Source organism: Papilio xuthus, unplaced genomic scaffold (assembly GCF_000836235.2).
Source record: "Papilio xuthus unplaced genomic scaffold, Pxut_1.1 DF827542.1, whole genome shotgun sequence".
Taxonomy (NCBI): domain Eukaryota; kingdom Metazoa; phylum Arthropoda; class Insecta; order Lepidoptera; family Papilionidae; genus Papilio; species Papilio xuthus.
Window position 1 is genome coordinate 3,287,649 of NW_013531107.1, and position 23,536 is coordinate 3,311,184.

Genomic DNA, 23,536 nt, shown 5'->3' on the forward strand with positions numbered 1-23,536 from the left:
GACATCCAATTCAAATCACAATCGTGGGATATTAAATATGCACGTATAAACTTACTTTTGATTTTTAAATAAAATTAATTCACAACATATCTTATACTCTTTATATAAAGAAAAGATAACGCTAAGATAATAATTAAATAGGTTAATTAAACCTTACTATAGGCGTAAGTATCAAGATTCTTGTAAACACTTGTGTAAAATGCACTTTATAAAGGATTTATCAAGTTAATTGGCTATTGCAAAACATCTGCAACTTCCAGCGGTTTATTGAAGACTGTTTCATTAAGATTAGAAAGATTAATTAATTCTTTGATTAATTACTGTATTTAACTGCTAATTACAGTTAAGTACCTTGTATGTTAAGGCTGACCACAAATGAAATAACTTGGCAGTATATTTAATTAGCCTTTAAAACACTAGCTGTAACCCGTGATTTCGTTAGCTCGGGACTAAAATAATGTTTCCGAGTGCATCCACCTTCCTATCAAAGTCCCGTAAAACTTGGTCTAGCCATTCTATAGATCAGTTAACCGTTCAGAAAGATAGACAGACGAAAATAAAAGAAAAAATTGTTTTCGAAAGGTAATTTTTTTTATAAGAGAAGGGGGCAACCGACATACAGGCATACATTTTATTGATATTTATGGATTTATAATTAATATCGTTTTTGCTTTAGTAACATTGATTTCACACGAGTTACATCGCGTTACTTCCTTGTATATAACATATATAAAAATATAGTTTGTCAGTAGCCTAATTTGTTTTGCCATTAATGATTGCTTCGTTACGTATTGTAGAGTTGGTATATATTATATTTAACACGACAGCTAAATAATTGTGAGACTCATTCTTACCAATAATATTTTCTAATTTAACCACTATGTAAGTACAATTAAATAAGTCTTAACTGACTATTAAGAAAGTATTTGGTTTATTACTCGTTAGATCTGTAATATTTATTCTAATAGCTGGTATTAGAGTAAATCAGTGGGAATAGTGTTGTTATACTAATCAAGAGATTAAACTATGGTTTATTTAACCCTTATTAGCCTAGAGTTTCAATTTTGATACCAATCTTTTAAACCGAATGTTCACATTACTATTAGTTTTTTTATAGGTTGGCTGTACTTATTTTACTGTTGTATAATATTCTTTCCAACGAAATTAAAAAAAAAACAAATTTCGTTACTGTTTTATTTTATCAAGCAAACACAGTAATATTAAAAATAAATCACTTTCGTATATAAAGCAGGCTACTAAGGGTAAAAAAATCTATGGTCTTTAAACTGAATGTTAATAATGAAATCATTTTGTTCTTCGAATAGAGAGAAGCACTATTTACGTAAAATGAAGTGTATAATATTAAGTAATTTTCTTAATAATTTTCCATAGCGTCAACATTAGATATGACGTTTGAAAAAGCGAGTGACAAATATAATTTGCTACACAATACACGTCTCATTTTTTTTACTGCTTACTTTTGATTTACGCGTATATTCCTATATAGTGATATAAAAATCAAGAGAACTTAAGAGATGAAAGGCAATTCATTAACCTCCGTACAACTTGGGGATAGCCTTAACTTCTTAGTCTTAGTCTTTCTTTTCTTTTCCTTTGATTTGGTTGGTGCGTTCACTTGATTGAACTATTCATTGGTATATTAGTAACTTTCATAATTAATATAACATTTTTACTAAGGATTTAAAACACCAAGCAATAGTTCAAAGGAGGAAGAACACCCTCATTAGACCTTCGTCACGTCGCTGCTTAAAAGGTATTTGCGAATTAACAGTGAGGTATTTGAATCAAAATGCCTCTGTATCAAAACAAGGATAAATACAAAAGAATATGACTAATATTAGGAGGTATGCAAGTAATGATATTCACAAAATATAGTGCATACAATAAAGCTTTGTCTTTATATAAATTTCGCACGTTTACCTAATACACCATAGAAATTGAAATAAGTGTGTAATTCATGTCATCACATAAATATGCTGTTATTTTTAAACTGATATATAAACACGGCTAAACACTCACGTATATTCGTTATTTCGCGCCCATCGGGGGCCCTTCATCAGGATGAGTGGTACTGGTATTATTTCGCGGAATCATAACAGTACCACTCATCCTGATGAAGGGCCCGCGATGGGCTCGAAACTAGTCGGTGCCGCCACCGGACGAGTATACGTGAGTGTTTAGCCGTGTTTATATATCAGTTTAGTATAATGTCTCACGAAAGTTTGAATAATTTAACTGTTATTTTTAGTAGTCTTGGTGTTATATTTTTCCTTCCCTTTTTTGACAATTAATGTATTTATTGTGTACTATAGTATTCAATAAAGTTTTATAATACCACTAAAGTAAAAATTACAAATCCATAAATAATTTTGGTTCCCCAATTAAATGCACCAATAAAGCCAAGTTGTATGTTTACTTTGTCAAATGCCCCTAATTCAGTCTTCGAAACCATTCCTCTTTGTTCCTTCTATGCATTTTAAAAGTATTTTAATAACTGCGGTCAAATACAGTAATGACGGCTAAACTCATGTGTAAATATCCAGTAACTAAATTCAGCAGGGTGAAGGAAAACATCGTGATGCAAACTGCATACCTACCTAACTTAGGTTAGGCCCAGAGTCCCTCGTGGGGACGTATAGTGAGCTGATGCTGAAATTCAGCATTGACTAGGATTCGGACGTATCAGGCCTTCTGCAGAATGATTGTATATTCGGCTGTATTCGTTCTCAAGTGAGTCTCGCATAGGTGGTTAATTAAACCTGTCTGTCAGGACAAGCATGTTCCAGTATAACAATGACAAAAATAATTAAAACTATTGCCTTAATATTTTAATTATAATAAATAGTGGTATTTACATTATGTAAGACATTAAAATCAATCTTTAGCAATTGGCGAGTGATCGTGTTTGGGGTGTACAATTTTCTTCTCCATATCAGTTTGTCGCTTCTTGAATGTACCATGTTTCCATCCAGGTGGGTAACCGTATTTATCAACATCGTCCCACCATTGTTGCTCTCCTGATCCCCAAATTACGTACACAACGTTTGTGCCGACGAGTACTGCGAAGACGGCCCAGAATGCTATCCGCCATTGCTCAACTGTTTGCTGAAATATGCAATAAATAAAATTAATTATAATAATTTTATATGTATGCCAAATTTCATCGAGATCCATTCAACCAAACATTCGCATTTATAATATTAGCATGGTTAAACCCAGATATCAAAATATTTGTCACAGTGTAACCTCGGCAATGACTGCAAGTACTCTTTAAGGGAATAAACAAAGATTAGTAAAAAATCAGTAGAGATGTGTAGTGAAATAAACCCACTTATATGATCTGATACTAATCATTGTCCGTTCATTATCTTTGTTTGCAGGCGATATAACTTGACAGGTTCAAATGTTTTTTTACATTCTTTCCACTATAAAGAAATTTTGTCTAATTTAACTAGGTGATTGGATGCATATGCTTTACTTCTCCAAAAACTTGCTAACTAATAATATTAAAAAAATCGATACGGAAAGTAGGCAAAAACTTTTAATAAACTGTAAACGAAAAATGTCGAAAGCTTTCTGCCGCATACGTCTGATTGAAAAAAGGTTGACATGTAATTTATTTTTGTTAGTACAAGGTTCCAAAGGAATTCTTACCGTATGACGTAAAGTAGTATTATTTTATCTTTCTACTTTAACTATCTTTTACGTTACTTGAATATGTCACATGAAATTGACAGCATATGATAGTCATCAGTGATATCTGCAAGGTCTTTGGAAACAAACTTTGCTATGCGATCATCTAATCACAATCAAGTATTTTTATTTACTTTGATTCGTAAAGAGGAAACTGAGATATGACAAGACTTTTTTTTAATTTTAATACTCAATAATTTACACGATTGAAAATTGTTCATAAAATCTCTCATTACCTATTGCCTTTAATTAAATAACATTAGTTATTTACATTTAAAAGAAATTGCTGCATTATTTCCTTCAGGCGCTAAATACCTAAATTAGTTTTAAAAGGTATTACGGTTGAAAAGGCGCGTTGGTTTCCAGCTGACTTATTAAATTTCACCTTTGACCGAAACAAAGTCACTCAACCGAATACTAATATCCTGTAACAAACTTGACTGTGATGTAAAAAACGACCTTATTATCTCTTTTTTAGTTAATTTGAATTGCCTTGTGTTAATCGATCAACATTTTTTTATAACAAAAGGGTAAAAGAGGATACAAAAACGTTACGACGTCAAGAAGGAAGTGCACCTTGCTTTAAAAAAATATATTTTAAGACGATATTTAATTGTTGATTGTTTTCAAACAATAATGGCAATTAATAGAGTACTCTTTAAAATTCAATTCCAGAAAAATCAACTATAATGAATATTTAATCGTCAATAGCGTAATGGTTAAGGGTACGGATTTCAAATCAGGAGGTCCGTGGTTCGAATCCCGCCATTTGACTACAGTTGTAAACCATGTCCTATCACAAATATAGAGTTTAGTTGCGATAGTACAAGAAATATTAGTAAATTAAAAAAATATATGCTATTTTATAAAAAAAAAATTATATCAACGAATAAAAGAAATAATATTTCGAAAGAAATAATTAAAAACTCAACTTACATCAGGCGTTAATAATCCTATCAAATATGGTGTAATGATTCCTGATATAGCAGCAATCCCGTTCACAAACGCTGAGCAAGTACCAGCATAATTTGGAGCTATGTCCATGGCATTTATCTTCACGCTGCTATAGAAACCTCCCATGAACGCCATTGATGCAATGAATAGACCCACAGCCTGCAAGCGATCGCATCCGGAGTACGAGGCCAGAATTATAAAAACAGCGGGTACGGAAGAGGCTGTGAAATAAAATTATTTTCCTTGAAGCTCAAATAAAATTGATAAAAATGAATTCTTATTTCTACATATTGTGTCGAATCAATGTTTAGAAAGTTGAAGTAAAATGTATCAGATATAAACAAAAATAAATTAAACATAGTCTTTTGAAGCAACGAGTATTTCGTTTATAGTTTTGAGAATTTTGAGACAATTTGGAGGACGATATCACAATGCATTGAAAAAAAATGTAGCATATGAACATGAGAAAAGAGGAAGTTAAAACAGAATTTTGAAATGTTAGCAGGCTTGACTTATGTTAACAATTCTTAGTAATCCAAAGGAAATGAAACAAAGCTTTACTAACAGACGGTTGTATAAATTTTCCTGCCAGTCGAAATGCTATGCCAATTCTTCTTGATGCAGAAATCGCAGAGGCCGGCAAATATAAAGGAGCAGATGTACATCGCAACGTACGGCAGAGCGGACATAAGACCGGTCTCTTTGATGTTGAACTTAAGCACATCGGAGAAGTATTTCGGCAAATCGGTGATCATCGTAAAGTAGCCCCAGTCGTGACCGATCTGTAAAAATTACAACATAACGCCATGTTTTGGTCTTTAGATTTTTATAAAAGTTTTGCCGTTTTTGGGTAAAAATTTACAATACATAATTCAAGTGACAATAGAGGTTTTTGTAGACCTAATAATTTGCATCCTCCCAGAAAAAAACAGAATGGAAAACGAATTATTACTGAAACTGAACTTTGTAATCAGGAAATTCGTTGCCCTAACTACAAAGATGAAACACTTAGATAAAACGGGAATAATAGTAAGAAATTTTATCACATCTGTAGGAAATAATTGAAACATAATAATATGAGAACAAAGAGTACAAATTGGTATAATCTAAGCTCCGCAAAATAAAAAAAATTGTAATGTACATTTTTAGATTTTTCAGAAGTGTGTAGATATCACGTTTTGAATTTATAAAAAATTAAGAAACTTACAGCTGCCATTATAAGTACCCAAAGCGGGCCGGATCTCAGCATTGCCTTGAATGGAACTGGATCCAATTTTTTATGTAAGCCCGAAGCAGCCACGTTATTGTTCAAATAATTCCTCTCCTCGTCAGAAATGTAAGGATGGGAATTAGGTGTACTGTAGCATAAAAGCACCTGAAATAATTGGACCATTAGAAAAGAGCCATGGAAATATTTCTTACGGAAACGGAATCAAATTAAATGATAATGAAAATTCTATTGAAACAATTAAGTTAGTTATTTCAGTCGTTTTAATAATATTGATTGAGGAAAAAGTAATCCATTAATTTAAGAAATTGGCTGTGGTGATCGATAGCGCGTACAGTATCAATCATAAAGTTTTGTATAAGACCTATTTTAGATGACCACTTTGTATATCCAGTAAACATTAAACTCAAAATTTCCATTAAGAACATATATGATAACATTTACTTACCCAAAATACGAACCAGATCATACCCAATCCTCCAAAGACATAGAACACATTGGCCCAATCACCACCATCAGCTAAAAGTATACCAGAAAGGTAAGGACCGACGATGTTACCGATCTGAGCTCCACCAAAAATCATAGCTCCAAACCGAGACCGTTCTGAAGGTGGTACCCATCTAGCTAATAAAAGTACAAACGCTGGTGTAACTGGACCCTGAAATATCACAGATTAAATTATATTTTTTGATGAAATAAACAATTCTTTAAAAAAAATCACAACAATCTTAAATTTATTGAAATATCTTCTAAGGCATAAAACGTTTAAAGATTTGTTTGCGTATTTTCCAAGTTTTTGACTCATAGGTCGAATATTGCAATGGACATCGATCGATTGTGAATATGAATGAAAATATTTATTTCAAACTTGCTAGAGTATTATGTAAACATTTAAATTTCCGGCTTATGAGATATCTAAAGTCTAACATACTCAATTTTGTTATTTACGACACTGAATAAACATGTAATGATGATGTAAGAATGATAAAGTATCAGATTACATAAAATTTGTAGACCTACCAACTATCTTACCTCGCCAAATCCTTCTATAACCCGCATTATGAACAACCCCACGGCACCCCACATACTAACAACCCATGGGGTAAGAGCTGTCGCTATGGAAGTGACCAATAGACCCAATCCAAGTGTCCATTTTCCTCCAAACTTTTCAGCCAATAGTCCTCCCGGCAAGTGAGTTATCACGTAGCCGTAGTAAAACGCGCTCAAGAGAAAGCCTTGTGTTGCTTCGCTCCAATCATATCGATCCCGACCCTGATTGGAATAATAACATCTATCATACAGATGCAGCTAGGTTAGATTTTAAACAAAGTAAAGATTTTGAAAGTCCAGTCTCTTTTAGCTTTGTTAGTGATAGTAGGGATAATAATAAAGGAAACAATACTGGTGGTGTAAATACTTTAGATGTTTAAAAGAAACATTTGGCGCAGTACTATTCTTAGATAATTCTGCTGGTTGCTTATTACAGCTCTTTGCACTTAACAACTGCCATAAAGATAATATGCGTATAGATACAAAATGCTAACGAAAATAAAGATTAGTAAAGATATTTAGAAAACTCAAATAAATAGGAATTTAGTTAAGGTAGCATCAAAAAGTAGGCTAGAAATATTTTGCGAGGTTAATTGGAAATATACGTACTTCAAAGTAAACTGTACTGTTACTTCCTTCAGATCCGGACGAATAGCTATTGTCAGGGCAAGTCTCGCCTACTATGTGCTCGGAGGATTCAGCATGCAACACCATTTGTGTGATAGTCATACTGAGACATACCCGCATTGTGAAAGCGTTTGCCAAAGCAAACAGACCCATAATGCCAAGAACATACCGTTGAGGTATGAAAATCACTGAAACATGTTCAAAACGTGAAAACGTAGAAAATAATCAAACGCAATTTAATTAAAAGAAATGTGCATGTAACCAGCTGACGCCCGCGCCTTCGGCCGCGCGGAATTAAAACTTAGATAGTAGCTAAATCTCAGACCTACTAAATATGTATTTAAAATTTCATAAAAATCGGTTAAGTCGTATCGAGGGAATATGGTAACTAACATTGTAACACGAGACTTTTATTAATATTTAATTATTAGATCTTCTAGCAACATAAATAAAGCAGTCTGTCGTATGCATGCATGTTATAGTGTGGTAGATACATTTGTTAGTTTTTTCAAATCATTAATGTATAGTTACTAAGTTAGAATTCGTGGCCTTCGTCAACACTACTGTGTTATGAAATTGGATCCTTAATTATGCCCGTGTATATTGGTATTATAAAAAGTTTCATACCTCGATTCAAAATAAGCCGCCATCCTTTCAAAGCCATGGAACATAAATCACAAACACCGTTTCGTAGTCCAACAGCACGGGCGATATGCACTTATACAACTTACAATATAGTGCTATCGTGGATACGTGCCGCTGGACCTGTCAAATTCCGCAAACGTAGACATGATACTATTGCTATCAACTCGTGTTGAGATAAACACGAGATGGCGCACCCGATACGTCTACAACATTTTAAGAGAAAGATACAGTCTGAGTAACTTGCGACATAAATTGAAACTAAACGATAAAAAAACACAAATTTCGAAAGACCTTTCCTTGAATATTTTTTTTCCTTTTAATAAGATATTGGAGCAATGATACAGTTTATTTGTACGCTATATAATTTAAACAAATATTGAATATATATTCCATTACCGTATTGACTCGGGAGGATACTGTTTTTTCGCGCATATTTTCAAGAACTTTGGACCCGATATGGAATTGTGAGGTCTCATATGATTTATATTATTCTGATTGTCATAGGGGTTTAGTCAATCGTATTTTTTATTTCAATTTATTTAAAGCGTAATTTTGCTGTCAAAATCCACAGTAGTTGTAGTTAACGTGAAGTATAATAAACTATGCGGTCCTAAGCCACTGAGACATAGTTTAATAAACTCTTGGTAAGGTATTCATAGGAAGCTAAAGAATTGAATAGAGTTGCTATGTAGATCATTTCAAATTGTAGAAGTTACAAACTTGGTTATTGTCAATACTTTGAGCGTCGTCGGCTCATGGGTTAAGCACTTGATTTGTCTTGCGCTTGACTTAGAAGTTCTATCTCCGCCATGTACCAATGTGTTTTTCGATTTACTAAATCCGAGATTTTTACGGTGAAGGAAAACATCGTGCAACCTGCATATATTTGGGAAAAGAATTCGAAGATATATGTGAAGCCCTGCACTAAACAATCGAGAATGACTAAGGTCTAGTAACCCCTAACTTAGGCACCGAGCCCCTCAATGGGGACGTATATAAATCATAAAACAACGCATACGTATTGCAGAAAATATATCAACACTTTTTAATCTCATCTCTTTACCATCAATGTACATATCAATGACATTATCTCTAATCACAAAGTATGTGATGTCACCCATATTTGACACTTAGCTGAGTAATAGTGAATGGTGATTCACGAGGTCGGCACAGTAAGTACTACTCCTCCCTACATCTCTGTCAGCCGTTATATCTGAATCTACCCCTTCCTACGCATATCCTCTTTTACACACTCCATCCATGCTTTCTTTGGTCTTCCTCTACCTTTGTAGCCGTCAAATTCAATCTCATTACTTTTTTGCTTATATCATCATCTTCCCTTTGCATAACATGTCCAAACCACGCTACCTTTTGCTTCCCAATTTCTCGACCACAAATCAATAAGTAAATAATTTATCATAATTATTTTATCTTAAGTTGATTTATATCATAAGTTGAAATAAAAAGAAACAGACAAAAGAAGAAGAACATATTTGGGAAAAGGGAAAGAAGAGGTCTTGTATTAAATAACCAAGGGAAAGACATAGGAATCAAATTGTTAGAAGTTGCTTTACAGATAAAGACGGAGTGTGATAACGATATTCTTGAAGGTTTACAAGTCCAAATACACAATGAATAATTTCATAAAAGGTGTGCTCTTTTCTTTGCTTATATTAAAGATAACAAATCGAAGTATTTACTAAAAATTGCACAAACATCCTTAGTATCAGTCGTTATTCATATCTTTTTTAAGAATCCAGGCCCTTATTTGTTTTCTACGTGAACGTATTTCTTAACTATGAAAATATTTCCATAGAACTTAACAAGGCTTGAAAAATTATTTTTAATCTGTTTTATTATGATTTAGTTATTTCTTTCGATTTTGATGGCTATTTGGTTTAATGACATTGTTATATTCAATATTGAGTCTATGCTATGGAGCATGTATTTTTTACGTAATTACATATCAATAACCAAAAACTACTCAGATCAGGGTTTCTCTGAAACTTGGACACAACTTGCAATACAAAAAAACTCTGAATTTTTTATCATTTATTGTACAAAACATAACAATAACAACATTTGCTTAACTTATTATTTGCTAGACTTATAAAATAAATATATCACTTTTTCTCTGTAGTTTCGCTTTCTTTTGATTCCTCTGCGTCTTTTGATTTGGTTGGCAGTGGACCGTGCTTCCATCCAGCAGGATAGCCATGCTTCCTAACGTCGTCCCACCAAAGCTGATCTCCTTCCGCGAATATTAAGTAGACGATGTTAGTGACAACTAACACGACTAAGCAAACCCAAAATGCTACCCGCCATTGCTTGAGAGTAGACTGAAAAAAAAATGTCGTTAGTAAAGTGGTTTTTATGTTGTAAAACTTTATTAAATACGTGTCAGATTATCCTATGATTTTATGTAGTTCTAAACTTTAGAATAATAATTTATTTCTATAATATTTGGTTTACAAATAAATAGCCCTTACAGATAATAATAAGAATAAAAAAAACATTATTTTCCTTGAAGTTGTTGACAGACATATTAATTTTGTAAACGTGCCACCTGTTGGCAGATTTATGAAACAATAAAAAAACTAAACTTACATTTGGTGTAAGTAGTCCAATTAAATACGGAGATATAATGCCGGAGACTGCTGCAATGCCGTTTACTAGAGCAGTAGTGGTACCAGCGTAGTTGGGCGTAATATCCAGGGCGTTGATCTTCATACCACTATAGTATGCGCCCATGAGCGTCATCGCAAATATGAACCAAAACACAGCCAGAGTGGTGTCACAGCCAGAGTATGAAGCAAGTATAATGCAAATACCAGGGCCAGTGGCGGCTAGAAAATAAATTGTTTATTTAGTTATCTAAAATTTTAATATGCTTAAAAAAAGTTTTAATATTACTTTTTAACCAAATTGATGTAGATGTCAATCCACTGCTGGTTGTAAGTCTTTAGAGATTTTAAATATTAGGTTAATGTCATAAAGTATATCCTATAAAGAGAAGAGAAAAGAAATAGCTACAAGCATACAAAATGTTTTGTACAAACAACCTACCTATGGTAGTATAAATCTTCCGAGCATTCTTCAGGCTGTGATATCCTTTCTTAATGCAGAAGTCACAAAGAAGACCGAAGAAGAATGAAGCGATCCACATCGCCACGTATGGCAGGGCAGACAATAGACCAGCAGACTTGATGTTAAATTTAAGGACATCGGTCATGTATTTTGGCAGATCTGTAACCATCGTGAAATATCCCCAATCGTGCCCAATCTGGAAAAAAAGAAGCAAAAAATTAACAAAGTTCGTAATAAATTAGTAAAATAGCTTCTTCTAATTACACCTTCATTCGAGATCAGAGAGTTTAGAAATAAAATAGGTATAATTTAAACTTACACCAATAGATGGCACTCTTATATGATTTCGTTAAATATGATTCCGTTTATGGATTCGGTTCAAATACTTACAGCAGCAATAATTAAAGACCAGAGTGGAACTGATCTCACAAGCGCCTTCCATGGGACGGGGTCCAAGTCAGCCTTCTGGCTGTGTATCAATGAGGTCACATTTTCATTTAAGAATTTCTTTTCCTTGTCCGAGATGTACGGATGTGTATTTGGCGTACTGTAGCAGAATAAACTCTGAAATAAAACATATTTCATAGAATTAACCGAAAATTATTATAATGTATTATTATCTCTATGTAGTCTAATAATATACTCGTAACTATTTACAGTTGTCTAGTCCTGTACCATTAATGCAGTAAATTATCAAAGATTATGAAGAATTTAAAAAGCACCTTATTCAATATTTGTAGTAATAATTATACTTTCTATTCCTTTCTCTTGCCTTTCATAATATTCCAAACTATTTTTAAATAGAGTTCATCGGGTAGTGGTCCTACATAACATTAGATTTTATAAAGAACATATTCTTACCCACAAAATAAACCAAACGAGACCCAATCCACCGAACATGTAGAACACGTTATCCCAAATACCGTTGTGCATGATCAGACCAGAGAAATAGGATCCAGCGATGTTACCAATTTGCGCGCCTCCAAACACAATGGCACCCATACGGCCTCTTTCCTCCTTTGGCGACCATCTTGAAAGCATCACCATTAATCCAGGCATCGTAGGACCCTAAAATTTTAAAAAATGCTACTTAAGATAACAACAGTCCAATGGTTACAGAAGAATATCAGAACACGTGGTCGTGGATGTTAATTAAACCATTATTTTTGAAATATTTGTTAACTTAACAAAAGTTTTATCAACAACTAGTTGTTATAACAAAAATTCTTCAAATCTCTTAAATATCTTTCAGTTTACTATCTATTGTTCTGTATCAATTTTGATTACATGTTAAACATCAAAGATTAACATAATACTCAAGTGCATTATCTGAATGACACTTTCGAGTTCAAAGTGTGCTAAAAAAGAACCATAATTTTTATTTCTGTTTTATGGCTTATTGAAATGTAAAACATAATGTCTTGCGAGTAAAGTATTTGCATTTAACATCTTACTTTGAATGGAATATTACATTCAACGACGTACATTAGGCGTCCTTTAAGTATAAAATAACATCGTTATATCCTTTGCAATTTTCATTTGATTCAAAATTACAACATAACTGTGATTACGTCATGCTACCACAAGCGCTGAAGGTACAAGGTTTTCGTATTATACTTCCTATGCCAAAAAAAATAATTTACTAGAATGTTATAATACAAATAAATATTTTTACGTAGTTTAAATTCAAGATAGTTCTCATATCTGAAGTAACCAAATTTAAAAACCTTAGAAACACTACTGCAGTTACTTACCTCACCTAAACCTTCAATAACTCTAAGGATAAAGAGTGCTGTCGCTCCTCCCATTTTCACAGTGATCGGAGTGATGAACGTGCATATCGAAGTAGACAATAAGCCGAGGCCGAGCACCCATTTGCCCCCGTACCTCTCAGCCAGCATACCTCCAGGGATATGAGTCAGGATGTAACCGTAGTAGAATGAGCTGAGAAGCAACCCTTGTGTTGCTTCACTCCATTCAAAAACGACGAGCTGCAAAGAAGATTACTTGTAGAATACGAACTAGTGACTCAGGTCAGCTTTCATGCCATTTACATTAATGAAACCCTCAAAACTCCAAAAACATAGCATTTATAGGATAACTCGGAGTTGATTTTAAATTTACCCAATTCTTTTTATCTTTGAATTTCTTACATTTGACTTTGTTACAGTTAAAGTCATAAGTGCAACATATATATCATTATTTAAGCTTATTTCAAGATATTACATTTAACTAGGATTTAGATAAGGTATGTAGGTTTGGGCTCAGTTTTATCGCGCACTTGAGGGATGCATTATCTTTTACATCACAACTGTTTAGAATTATTACATTATATCAATATTCTTTGAATTTCAAATCCACCATTGTATTATTTTTATTTGTATTGTTAAGCAAAATCAAAATGTCAATAGAATATGAAATCACATGTTAAAGTTATCAGTTAGAAGAGGCATTTACAGCTTCATCGGACTTTGGTTACCACCAAGCGCATATGGCGTTTAGTCTAAAGCGTCAGGACCCTCAGCACGGGCTATTATTTCATTAAGTTTTGCAGATTAGAAGGCTATTTATACGTCATAGTCACCTATTTATTGGTGAAATACAAATAGTACTTACGTCGTCCCGCCTGAGATAACTCTGGAGAGTACTAGCGCTACTATTGGTGACCACGTTCATGTCTGGACAGGCGTCGGGGTCGTAGTGAGCATCACCTTCCACTGCCACTGTCCGCTTCACCATCTGAGTGATGGCGAGGTTCAGGCAGACGCGCATCGTGTAAGCATTGGCGACAGCTAGCAGCGCCAGTATAGCCAAAACATACCGCTGAGGTATGATGAATACTGCAATATGCATATTTTGTATAAAAAAATATATATAAATTGTTAAGGTCATACTGACAAGTTGTCATAAGTCACGTCCCTAGCCATATGTTAGTCGATTTAGAATGATCTCCAGGGATAGTTAGGCCTCTAATATTACTTATACGTACCCTACCCTGTCTAGTTTATATTAAAAATACCTGTTAACGTTAGTTCAACGATCCGATTAGACATCGCTCTAATGTTTATTAGAAGCAGGAAATTTAAAACAAAAATTTAAAATTATTTTTAACTTACTTAGCCAAACTTCAAAATAAATTGATTTTATAAAAAGTTGGATTATTGTGTTAACATGCGACGTATTCAAAAAATTAACAAATATGTTCATTTGATTTTACAGGACCGTACATCGTGGCGATCATTGGGGGAGGCCTATGCCCAGCAGTGAGCGTCTCGTGGTTGAACAAGCAAGCAAGCAAACATAAATGAGAATTAAAAGTTACTCACATTTTGACAAGGCAAGTCTCCATCCTGTAAGCATTTTGCTATCCTTATGTCTGAAATCAACAAAATCACTTTGATTAAGGACAAATTGTTTATTTGAACCCATCGATTTTTTTTAATTTATAAACTACAACTGCCACATTTGATGGATAAGACAATAGTAGTTATAAGATGTTCAGAAGACGACTATTTGATAACAATGTAATAAGGAAAAAATGCTCTGATGGTGTGTACTCGAGCGAGTAAGTTTATTTTTTTAATCGATAACTACACAATTATAGTCTCTATTGCTAAAGAAATAAGGTTGGTGTAAAGAATGCCTATAGGGTAACTCATTATTCATGTCAACGTCAACAGAGATTTCAATGAGTTATCTTTACCGGAAAAAAATCCGGAAACAGTTCGACTTTGATTTTTTTCAAGGAAGGTTGACAACTCTCAACCAAGGACCAAATGATTATAAGTGAAAAGTTTATGGTTTATTTTTTATTATCGTCAGTATTTATACGACAAAGTTCCGAATAACGTCAAATTGGAATCGAAAAGAGAATCTACGGATTCAAGAAGGCATTACTAATCTCAATGCCTTGTAAAAATTGATTACAACTGTTTTTTTTTATAACAGAAGGGGGCAAACGAGCAGCGGGAAAACGTAACGTTGTGCGTGTTGGTAACGGATTAGGTTTTCATTGTTTTGTTTTAGTGAAAAAACCTTTATTTTAGATTACGTTGTTTTAAATAGGCTTTATTCTTTTTACAACTGTTTCTTATAGATAAATTTAGTACCTATATTATTAATTAGTAAAGTATGTCAATGCCAAAAGAACTCATTTTACTTCGATATTACTATTTTTCACTTTTACTTTGCATATCTGCATCAATTTTCTTAATTTTTATTACATTTTTAAAATAGTTTAGAAAAGAATGATATCTCGATATCTTTTATAGACAAAGAGTTTACATTCTGTCAAAGAGGTGGCATACTGGCCACTAAGACCTTTGCCTTTTATTGTAGAAAAAGATAGGTGAAAAAATGGGAGAATAACGCGGGTAGTTAACATCAATAAAGTAGTTTTGATAGATGGAAATATTGATTTAAATTTGTATATTGTTTTAATATTACTTTTAAAACAATGAACAAACGCATTTTGGTTGCAGTGCTGAGTTATGAAAATATACAAAGGTATTAATTAATTTGTCTTTTACGTTCAATTTTATGTTTCATTTTGTATCTTATGAATTAATTGGTGCATTAATTATAAATGACAATTAGTTAATTAACGATTAATTAATTTAAACGATAGCATTTATGCGACACTGCCATGACACCATAGCCCGATTAATTTTATTGTTATTATTATTTTATTCGCACGCTGTTTATAACTTTATATCTAAGTTGATGTTTTACTTCTGTAATTTTGAATGAATGTTGATTTTCGGCTGTTAACTATAAATTTTTCCTACTATTTAAGCAGAATCGAAAAGTAATATTTGCATATAATATAATAAAAAACTAAACGAATAAAATAGTGATATAATTTTTCCTTGCTTTTCAAAATTCTTCGTTTTCGTTTTTCCTTATCTTATTTGATATGGGCAAGAAATAACCAATAAATTGTTCTTTGTGCAAATATACTACGGGGAAAATACAAGGGCAATAGCCTAAAGGTTGTTTTCGAGTCTGTCATTGCGCATTTTCGTGATAAACATTATTATCTTTTTATCTGAACAATTTTAAAAAACATATCAAATCTTTGAAATTGAAGCTGTTTGGAAAGGAAAAAAAAATATTCGTAACTTGTTGTTTTTGTGTGATATTTGAATTGATTCGTTGACTATTAATTAGTCATGCTTGAAATATTTTATTTATATAGATAATACGTCAATTATTCCTCGAAATAAAAATAAATACATCTTACATTTCGTCTGATAGATCAGTCGGGATAAAATGCGATGGCTTTAAAAATTAATGCAACGTGTTTTTTACGTAATTCTATGTTTACAATGAAATCGATTAATACTTAAATCATTCGGATTAATTCGGTAGTATTTTTTAATATTTTATTTTGTCAATAAAAATGTAAAATATTGGTTATCCTCAATAATAAAGGTCAGTAAGATGTAAATTGTGTCACTTCGTTTAGAGGTCGAACATTATTTCGTCATAAGGATAATCTTCGTCAGTAAGTTACATATACAAAACTTCTTTTACCTTAAATGGTATAGTGTTCACGGGACACGTATTTAGAGCAGAAGGCAAACGAGAAAGCGGTATTCTGATGATGATGATTAATTACCAATACAATAGACACTCATCAGATCACGCCAACTTTTAAGGTGTAAAAAACAAGCACTTTCAGGTTATATATCGAAAGGTCGATTTGCGGATTTTTGTGATACCTATGAATTCTTACTTGATATTCCCATCCGATTGTTGAATGTTTGAATTTTCATACCGATAAGTCGCTCGTTATCAATTTCAGATAGAATCTCAATCTCAGTATGAATGAAAGTCATAAAAACAAAGTCTCCAGTTTACCATAGACTTACTACTGTATCATACAGATAAGATACTGCGGTACATTAGCATAATGCTAACAATATCATTATCAAGGACTGACAGAAAACTTGCGCTACTCTTCAAACGTAACTGTATCAAGATCTTAAAAAAATCCTAATGGTTCCGTAACTATTAAAGTTATTTGGAAGTGATGTTGTGGTGTGATGGTGTGGCGAGGAACTGAAGTAAAAGGATTTCTTTTACCTTTTCACCAACTATGATATCATATTCACCTTCCCTTTCAATCCTTTTTTGAAATAGAAATGGAGGATAATTAGGAAATGGAATTATTCGAAGGTTTGAGTTCTAAACCTTAGGTTTATTAAACAATTTAGCTCAATCTTAATTTTTCCCGTAATAAAAGCGACCAAGCTACTACTATTTACTAGCTATGTACTTAATCCTTCGGCAATAATTTACTCACACTAAAGTATATACAACTTAGCTTATATTTAATATAATATTTGAGGAGAAAGAAAAACTTATCCATTTTTATTGCTATGGTACTTTTATACTAAATATCAACTTGAATTAATTCAAACTATGCCTTTAAAATCCTATCACAAAGATTGGTTTACGGAAGTATAGAATTCGATTGGTAAATTGCGAAACCAAGACAAGAAATTCATCCAAGCTCAATGAGATAAACTAATGGCTTTCGGGTTTGTGTTCATTGTGTAAATGTCATAGTAACATGGTTAAGGGTACGGATTTCCGATCACGAGGTCGGGGGTTCGAATCCCTCCAATCGACTATTGTCGTAATATCCATCACATATCCTAGCACAAGCTTAGACCTTATTTGGAATGGTAAAAGAAATATTAGTAAATTTACACAATAATCTGCTAATATTTTTGATTTAAAAAAAAAACATCGAACCTTTTCCGATTTTATCTAATAGCGGCTCAATCGGAAAAACGAAATGTAATAAGTAGGTATTTCTTGAGAGTCATGGATTTTGTGACATTATCTATAACTAGCTCTTCTCGTCTATTTCCCGCGTAAATCCCAATATTGATGATAATATATTTTATATTACTCACCTTTTAGTTTTTTTATTACGAATGGAATAAAAGTAATTCGATTTTTCTAGATTCATTATAACAAATTGATTTATTTATCAATTTTCATTTTTAATAATAAACTATATGAAAATAATATTACAAATATTTTTTATTTGTTTGGTGGTTTGCATCAAATCAGCGCCGAAAGTACTGAATCGAAATGAAAAATTATTTAAATATACGAAGTTTGTAGTAACACTGTCGCCGGTTCATATATGTAAGCTATATTTATTTTATTTTCTAATTTCGTACGCACGATGTCACGGGCAACAATTATAAGCTTATAGTTTTCGTGTAACTAATATTATTATTCACTAATTAATATATATATATTAATATTAAAAAAATACTTACAGAAGCAGAAAATTAAAATATCACTAATTACACTTCACATATCAAAGTCAAATGATCAACACACAGCCATGATTTGAGGCGGTAAGAAACGAATGTGGTAGCTCGAATTCTTTGGTATTACTGAGTTAGTGACGTGCGTTGACGATTACGTTGTAGTCTTGACTAAACATTTTAACGTAAATACGAAATTGTACATTAATGCATAAATTCCGTTTAAGTTTGAAGGCTTTTGTAACGTTAAAAGCAACATATGACACAATTGTATCCTTCAGAGATGGGCAAAAAAATATATAATTAATAAAAAGTTAAAATTACGTAAAAGTCAATTTTTTTTTAATTACGTTTGTTAAAACTGTGTTTAAATCTATCGAGACTTTAACCCCGACCGAAGTAATTTATAGGAAGTTTATCATTAATATTATAAAGCTAATAATAATATTTAAATTCACCTTGCCATGTTTTAAATTGTAATATAGTAATATTGGAAGGTCCAAGTAATGTACTCAACTTGGAGTAGTCAACTTGGAGTCTGAACTTTAGATCTGAAGGACATTTCAATTTGAATTTATAATAAAGATTCAACTATTTTGGTACATAACGTACATAAAGTACTAAATAAACAAATATACATCGTTAGCAATACTAAACGAGCTTATTTATAGCAAATGGTGGCAAATCAGTAAGCTGCCAATGGAATTCGCCAAAATAGCAAGGCGACCGTTGCCTATAGACGTGTGCATTTGCCGATGCGTTGTCTACCTTTATTCGACAGAGGAGGGAAAGCGCAGAAAAATATTTCTCCGTCCTAAGTCGTCCGTTTTAACGGAAAATTATAAACGGATATTTTATTATTCAATTGAATTATATTATTATTCAAAAGATATTTAAAAATAACAATACCTTTACATAAATTTCCCTTTAAATAAATAATTAATTAATTTAATAAAAATTATATTACGATTGAATTAATATAAAAGAAGCCTTTTTTAATACTTAAAAATATTAAATAAAGTAAATATTAAATTTATTACTTACTATTTGGATATGATAATCCTAATCATCGAGTGAACTCGATCTTCTCTGTATGCGAGAGTTTTCTAACTGAAATCTTTTGCGTACTTTTGCGTAGTTTTGGAACATCTTGCTATCAGTCTGATTGACGTTATCGTCTCCATTCAACGCTTTTGAATCGAGCCGATATTGTTTATATTGTTATTTCTCATTCATTTGTTATTCCGTATATAATGAACTTGTTGTCGCCCGCGACTCTGTACGCGCGGAATTAAAAACAAACTTAACAAGTAGGTGCCCTAGGTGTTCTTCCAGACTATGTTCTATATGTAGGCCAAATTTTGTCGAGATCCATTAAGAAGTACTGGAGACCTTCAAACAAAAATCCATATATCCAGCCATCGATTTACATTCGCATATATAATAAGTGTAAGATTCCGTATATAAACATTTTATGAAAAAAAATGTTATTATTATCATTAGGGTAAAAGCGCCGGTTACAGACATCGAAACTTTCTACAGAATTTTTAAGTTCGTAATTTTTCGACTTTCTGTTACTATTTTTTTACTTATTATATTTTAATCCTTATTGTTTGTTACGAATGCATCTATATGTATATCGCCTTAAAAAAAGAAAAACAACATAGTATAGAAGTATCTCAACAGTAGCTCTCTATGGTAAAATATAAATTACTAAAATAAGGACGGTATAGGTTCCTACACAAGGCGACGTAAATCTTCGAAACTAATACTGTATACTTGTGTAACGAGTATTGTGTAGCCCGCGCTCTGTGCACAAAACTACGAATCTTGACATAAAGGTTGCGAGCAACTGGTTTTGGCGACTAAAGCAAAAAAAAATCGCTCATTCCTGTGTACGAGCTTCTATGACTTTGCCTAAGTCGCTTACCGACTAAAATCGCCGGGTTTCCAAAATTTACGCTGTCTGGTGTACGGAGGGCCTTAAGTGAATGCAAATTGTTGACAATGGACGTTTAAAACTTTTATCAGTATCTTGTGTCATAAACAGTTTGTAATCCTCAATGAAATAGGTTTTTTCCCTATAAATTTCGTATTACGAGTTTTTGTCTGTCTGATTCATTTCCTTATTCTTCTGTGTAAATACCACAATCGCAACATTCGCTCGCAAAAAATAAACTATCTGTCTTTGCAATTTTTTCACTTGAAATTCGTGCGAGAGATAACAATGATCTAGTTTGTTCAATGTCAACATTTGTTACATAAAATGTTTTTGACCTGAATTTGAGTTTTCAATTTCATTAGTTACGAATCATATGGATGAATGATATAGTAGAGTTTCATTGCACGAACACGGGTATTTAAAGTTATTATCATCTTTTGTTTTTTTTATAATAAAACGAGTGGCAGAAACACCGAGGTGGTCATCGACGCCCATGGATATCAGCAATGCCAGAGAAACTGCAGGTGCGTAGTCGGCTTTTAAAGACTAGATGTTGTAACTATATAATACTAGCTGTCACCCGCTACTCCGTCCGCGTGGGATTAAAAATAGATGTTGGCCGATTCTCAGACCTACTCAATATGCTCACAAAATTTCATGAGAATCGGTCAAGCCATTTCGGGGGAGTATGGGAACGAAAATTGTGACACGAGAATTTTATACATAAGATGTTACAACATCCAATATATAATAAAATAAAACAGAACAAAACAAAATATATGTATAAGTAAAAATCGCGAGTCCTTTCCACATTCCTTCCATAGCGAATGTCTTAATGTAACATGTTAAAGTGCCAACCATAGTGGGAAAAGACCTTTACATTTTGTTTCGTTTTATTAATTTAGAAGTTTTAGTAATTTAGAATTAATGTAACATGTTACTTTACGGATAAAAAATTTCTAATATCAAACCCATTTTCAAAATTGGTCGAACTATGGAGACAGTAGGTATACAACGCACAATAAAACATCGCCAGTTACTCAGAAATATTACTGTCAGGTTTCATTGCTGATATCCTTAAAAACAAAGAGCGTGTTTTATACAGTCATTATGAAAATGGAAACTCTTTTTGTATTTTTTAAAATTATAAGTATGACATTTTTTTCTTTTGTTTTAATTATTTTTAAGTAACTAAAATAAAGCCATTCGATTAATTTGAATACCTTATTTTGTTTCCATTATTATGTCTTATCCTGGTGCAATTCAACAGTGCGATTATTATGCTTAATAAACCAGTTTGGCTTAAAAAAATATCCTCAATTGCCAATTACTTTCTTTTATAAAACAATTTAAAAATAAAACTTTGTTGTGTCTGCGACTTGTTTTGATGTGAGTAAATAAAAAGACGGCTTAATGAAGCTTACTGTTAGATTTTCTTACTAATATTATTTTCGGATTTAGATTAAGATTTTTACTAAAATCATGGTCACATGGTGAACCTAGGCATGTAGAACAAGTTTAACAGTTACAAAAGCTTACCGTTATTTTATAGAAGAGAGGATGTATATAAAAAAAAACCTATTCCTGTCCTCTCACCATAAATCCAAATATTCCCACCCTTTCCTTATTAGAAGAGAGTATAAATTGGAAGGAAGAATAACCATAATATGATGAAAAAGAGGTTCTACCGGATATGTCAATTTACATGCATGTAAAATATCTAAATTTTAAAGTCTGTTGATATTGATATTATCAACTCTATATCTTTATCTTGAGATCGCCTTTACTTGTGGTCCGATCAATGACTCGGCAAACGTGGATTGCCAAAACAAATAAATATGCAGATATTGTACTTATATGTAGGTATGTATGGAAATAGGAGTACTTTTATTACGTACAAGATTTAAGCCCTCGTTATGCAATAGGAGGCTCTAGATAACGTCAAAAAAGACTTAACTTGACGTGAGTCAGAAGGTTGAGATAAGGAGAAAGTTATTGTTTTTTGTTTGATCGAATTTGAGCTACTTAAAACTGATTGTGTTTTGACTGTCGTGGAACTTGTGGTGGCACATGTTCTCTGTTTTTCAAAACAGAATTTAAGGGATGACAATATGTCTCTGCAGTCGTGACTCATAGTATAGACCGTCATAGTTATTTGTCCCGGTGGTCATAAGTCAAACTAAATTATGATAGTTCACTAGCGCCCTCCTGCCAATGTCAAAAAGTAGCAGTCTTTTGTTTTTTTTGATTAAAAAATGTTTTTGAATTTCGTCTACGAGATACTGAATATCTCCGCAACAAGTCACGCTACATTCTAAATTACGTAGTGATAAATATCTGATATTTCATTGTCGAATGTCGAGATAACATCAATGTTTAGGTCCTTACCTTATCTTGTCTGCTTTAACTATCGTATGTTTTACATATATCATAGCTTATGCCTAAAATGTTACCTACAATGTTTATAAAAGGAAAAATGAAGTAGGTTGTGACCAATAAAATACAGATCGAAGGAATGGAAATGAAAGATGATGGATTATTGTCAAGATGGTTGTAGGACGGGAAATATAGACCGACAAGGCTATTTGACCCGGTGGGTATAAGTCAAACTAATTTAAGATAACTCACTAGCGACCTCTTTTCTATATTAAAAAAGTGTCACAAGGTCTTTTGGTTGGCTCTGTATGCCCATGTATCTTTTACATATTTTGTGATGAAACTAGTCGCGATAGCAGCGCCGCTCATCGGGCCAGATATCCTTGTTTGACTATAAAATGATTCTCGTGCTATTATAAAATAAAAAAGTAAAATAAAAGTCAATAATATTATGATAATAAGTTTCTTGTTCGATTAATGCTAGTTTACAATAAGATTACTTTACCATTTCCTTATGTGATAGAATATTAATTACTTGTATGTTCACAATGTACAATATGTATGTAATTTTTTTTTTGTCTTAAAGTTAAATTCTGAGAACAGTTCGCCGGGCCGCCGGCC

At 32.5% G+C, this 23,536-nt stretch overlaps 2 protein-coding genes across 3 annotated transcripts; both read right to left on the reverse strand.

Annotated features, from left to right (window-relative positions):
- Positions 1 to 2,845: 2,845 nt before the first annotated feature.
- On the reverse strand, positions 2,846 to 8,419 carry LOC106119036 (putative inorganic phosphate cotransporter). Its single transcript, XM_013313870.1, has 8 exons — positions 8,201 to 8,419; positions 7,556 to 7,761; positions 6,929 to 7,168; positions 6,345 to 6,554; positions 5,876 to 6,043; positions 5,234 to 5,450; positions 4,651 to 4,889; positions 2,846 to 3,126 (listed from the first exon to the last, which is right to left on the reverse strand). The coding sequence occupies exons 1-8, from the start codon at positions 8,235 to 8,237 to the stop codon at positions 2,896 to 2,898; spliced, it is 1,548 nt and encodes a 515-aa protein (XP_013169324.1). The 5' UTR covers positions 8,238 to 8,419; the 3' UTR covers positions 2,846 to 2,895.
- A 1,877-nt stretch (positions 8,420 to 10,296) lies between these two features.
- LOC106119037 (putative inorganic phosphate cotransporter) lies at positions 10,297 to 19,717 on the reverse strand. Of its 2 annotated transcripts, none has more exons than XM_013313871.1 (9): positions 19,642 to 19,717; positions 14,632 to 14,681; positions 13,922 to 14,145; positions 13,060 to 13,296; positions 12,167 to 12,373; positions 11,696 to 11,869; positions 11,285 to 11,501; positions 10,826 to 11,064; positions 10,297 to 10,557 (listed from the first exon to the last, which is right to left on the reverse strand). In XM_013313871.1, the coding sequence occupies exons 2-9, from the start codon at positions 14,663 to 14,665 to the stop codon at positions 10,342 to 10,344; spliced, it is 1,548 nt and encodes a 515-aa protein (XP_013169325.1). In that variant the 5' UTR covers positions 14,666 to 14,681; positions 19,642 to 19,717; the 3' UTR covers positions 10,297 to 10,341. The 2 variants fall into 2 exon arrangements, with proteins under 2 accessions (XP_013169325.1, XP_013169326.1); XM_013313872.1 differs by lacking the exon at positions 19,642 to 19,717 and adding an exon at positions 18,607 to 18,776.
- Between the last annotated feature and the right edge of the window lie 3,819 nt (positions 19,718 to 23,536).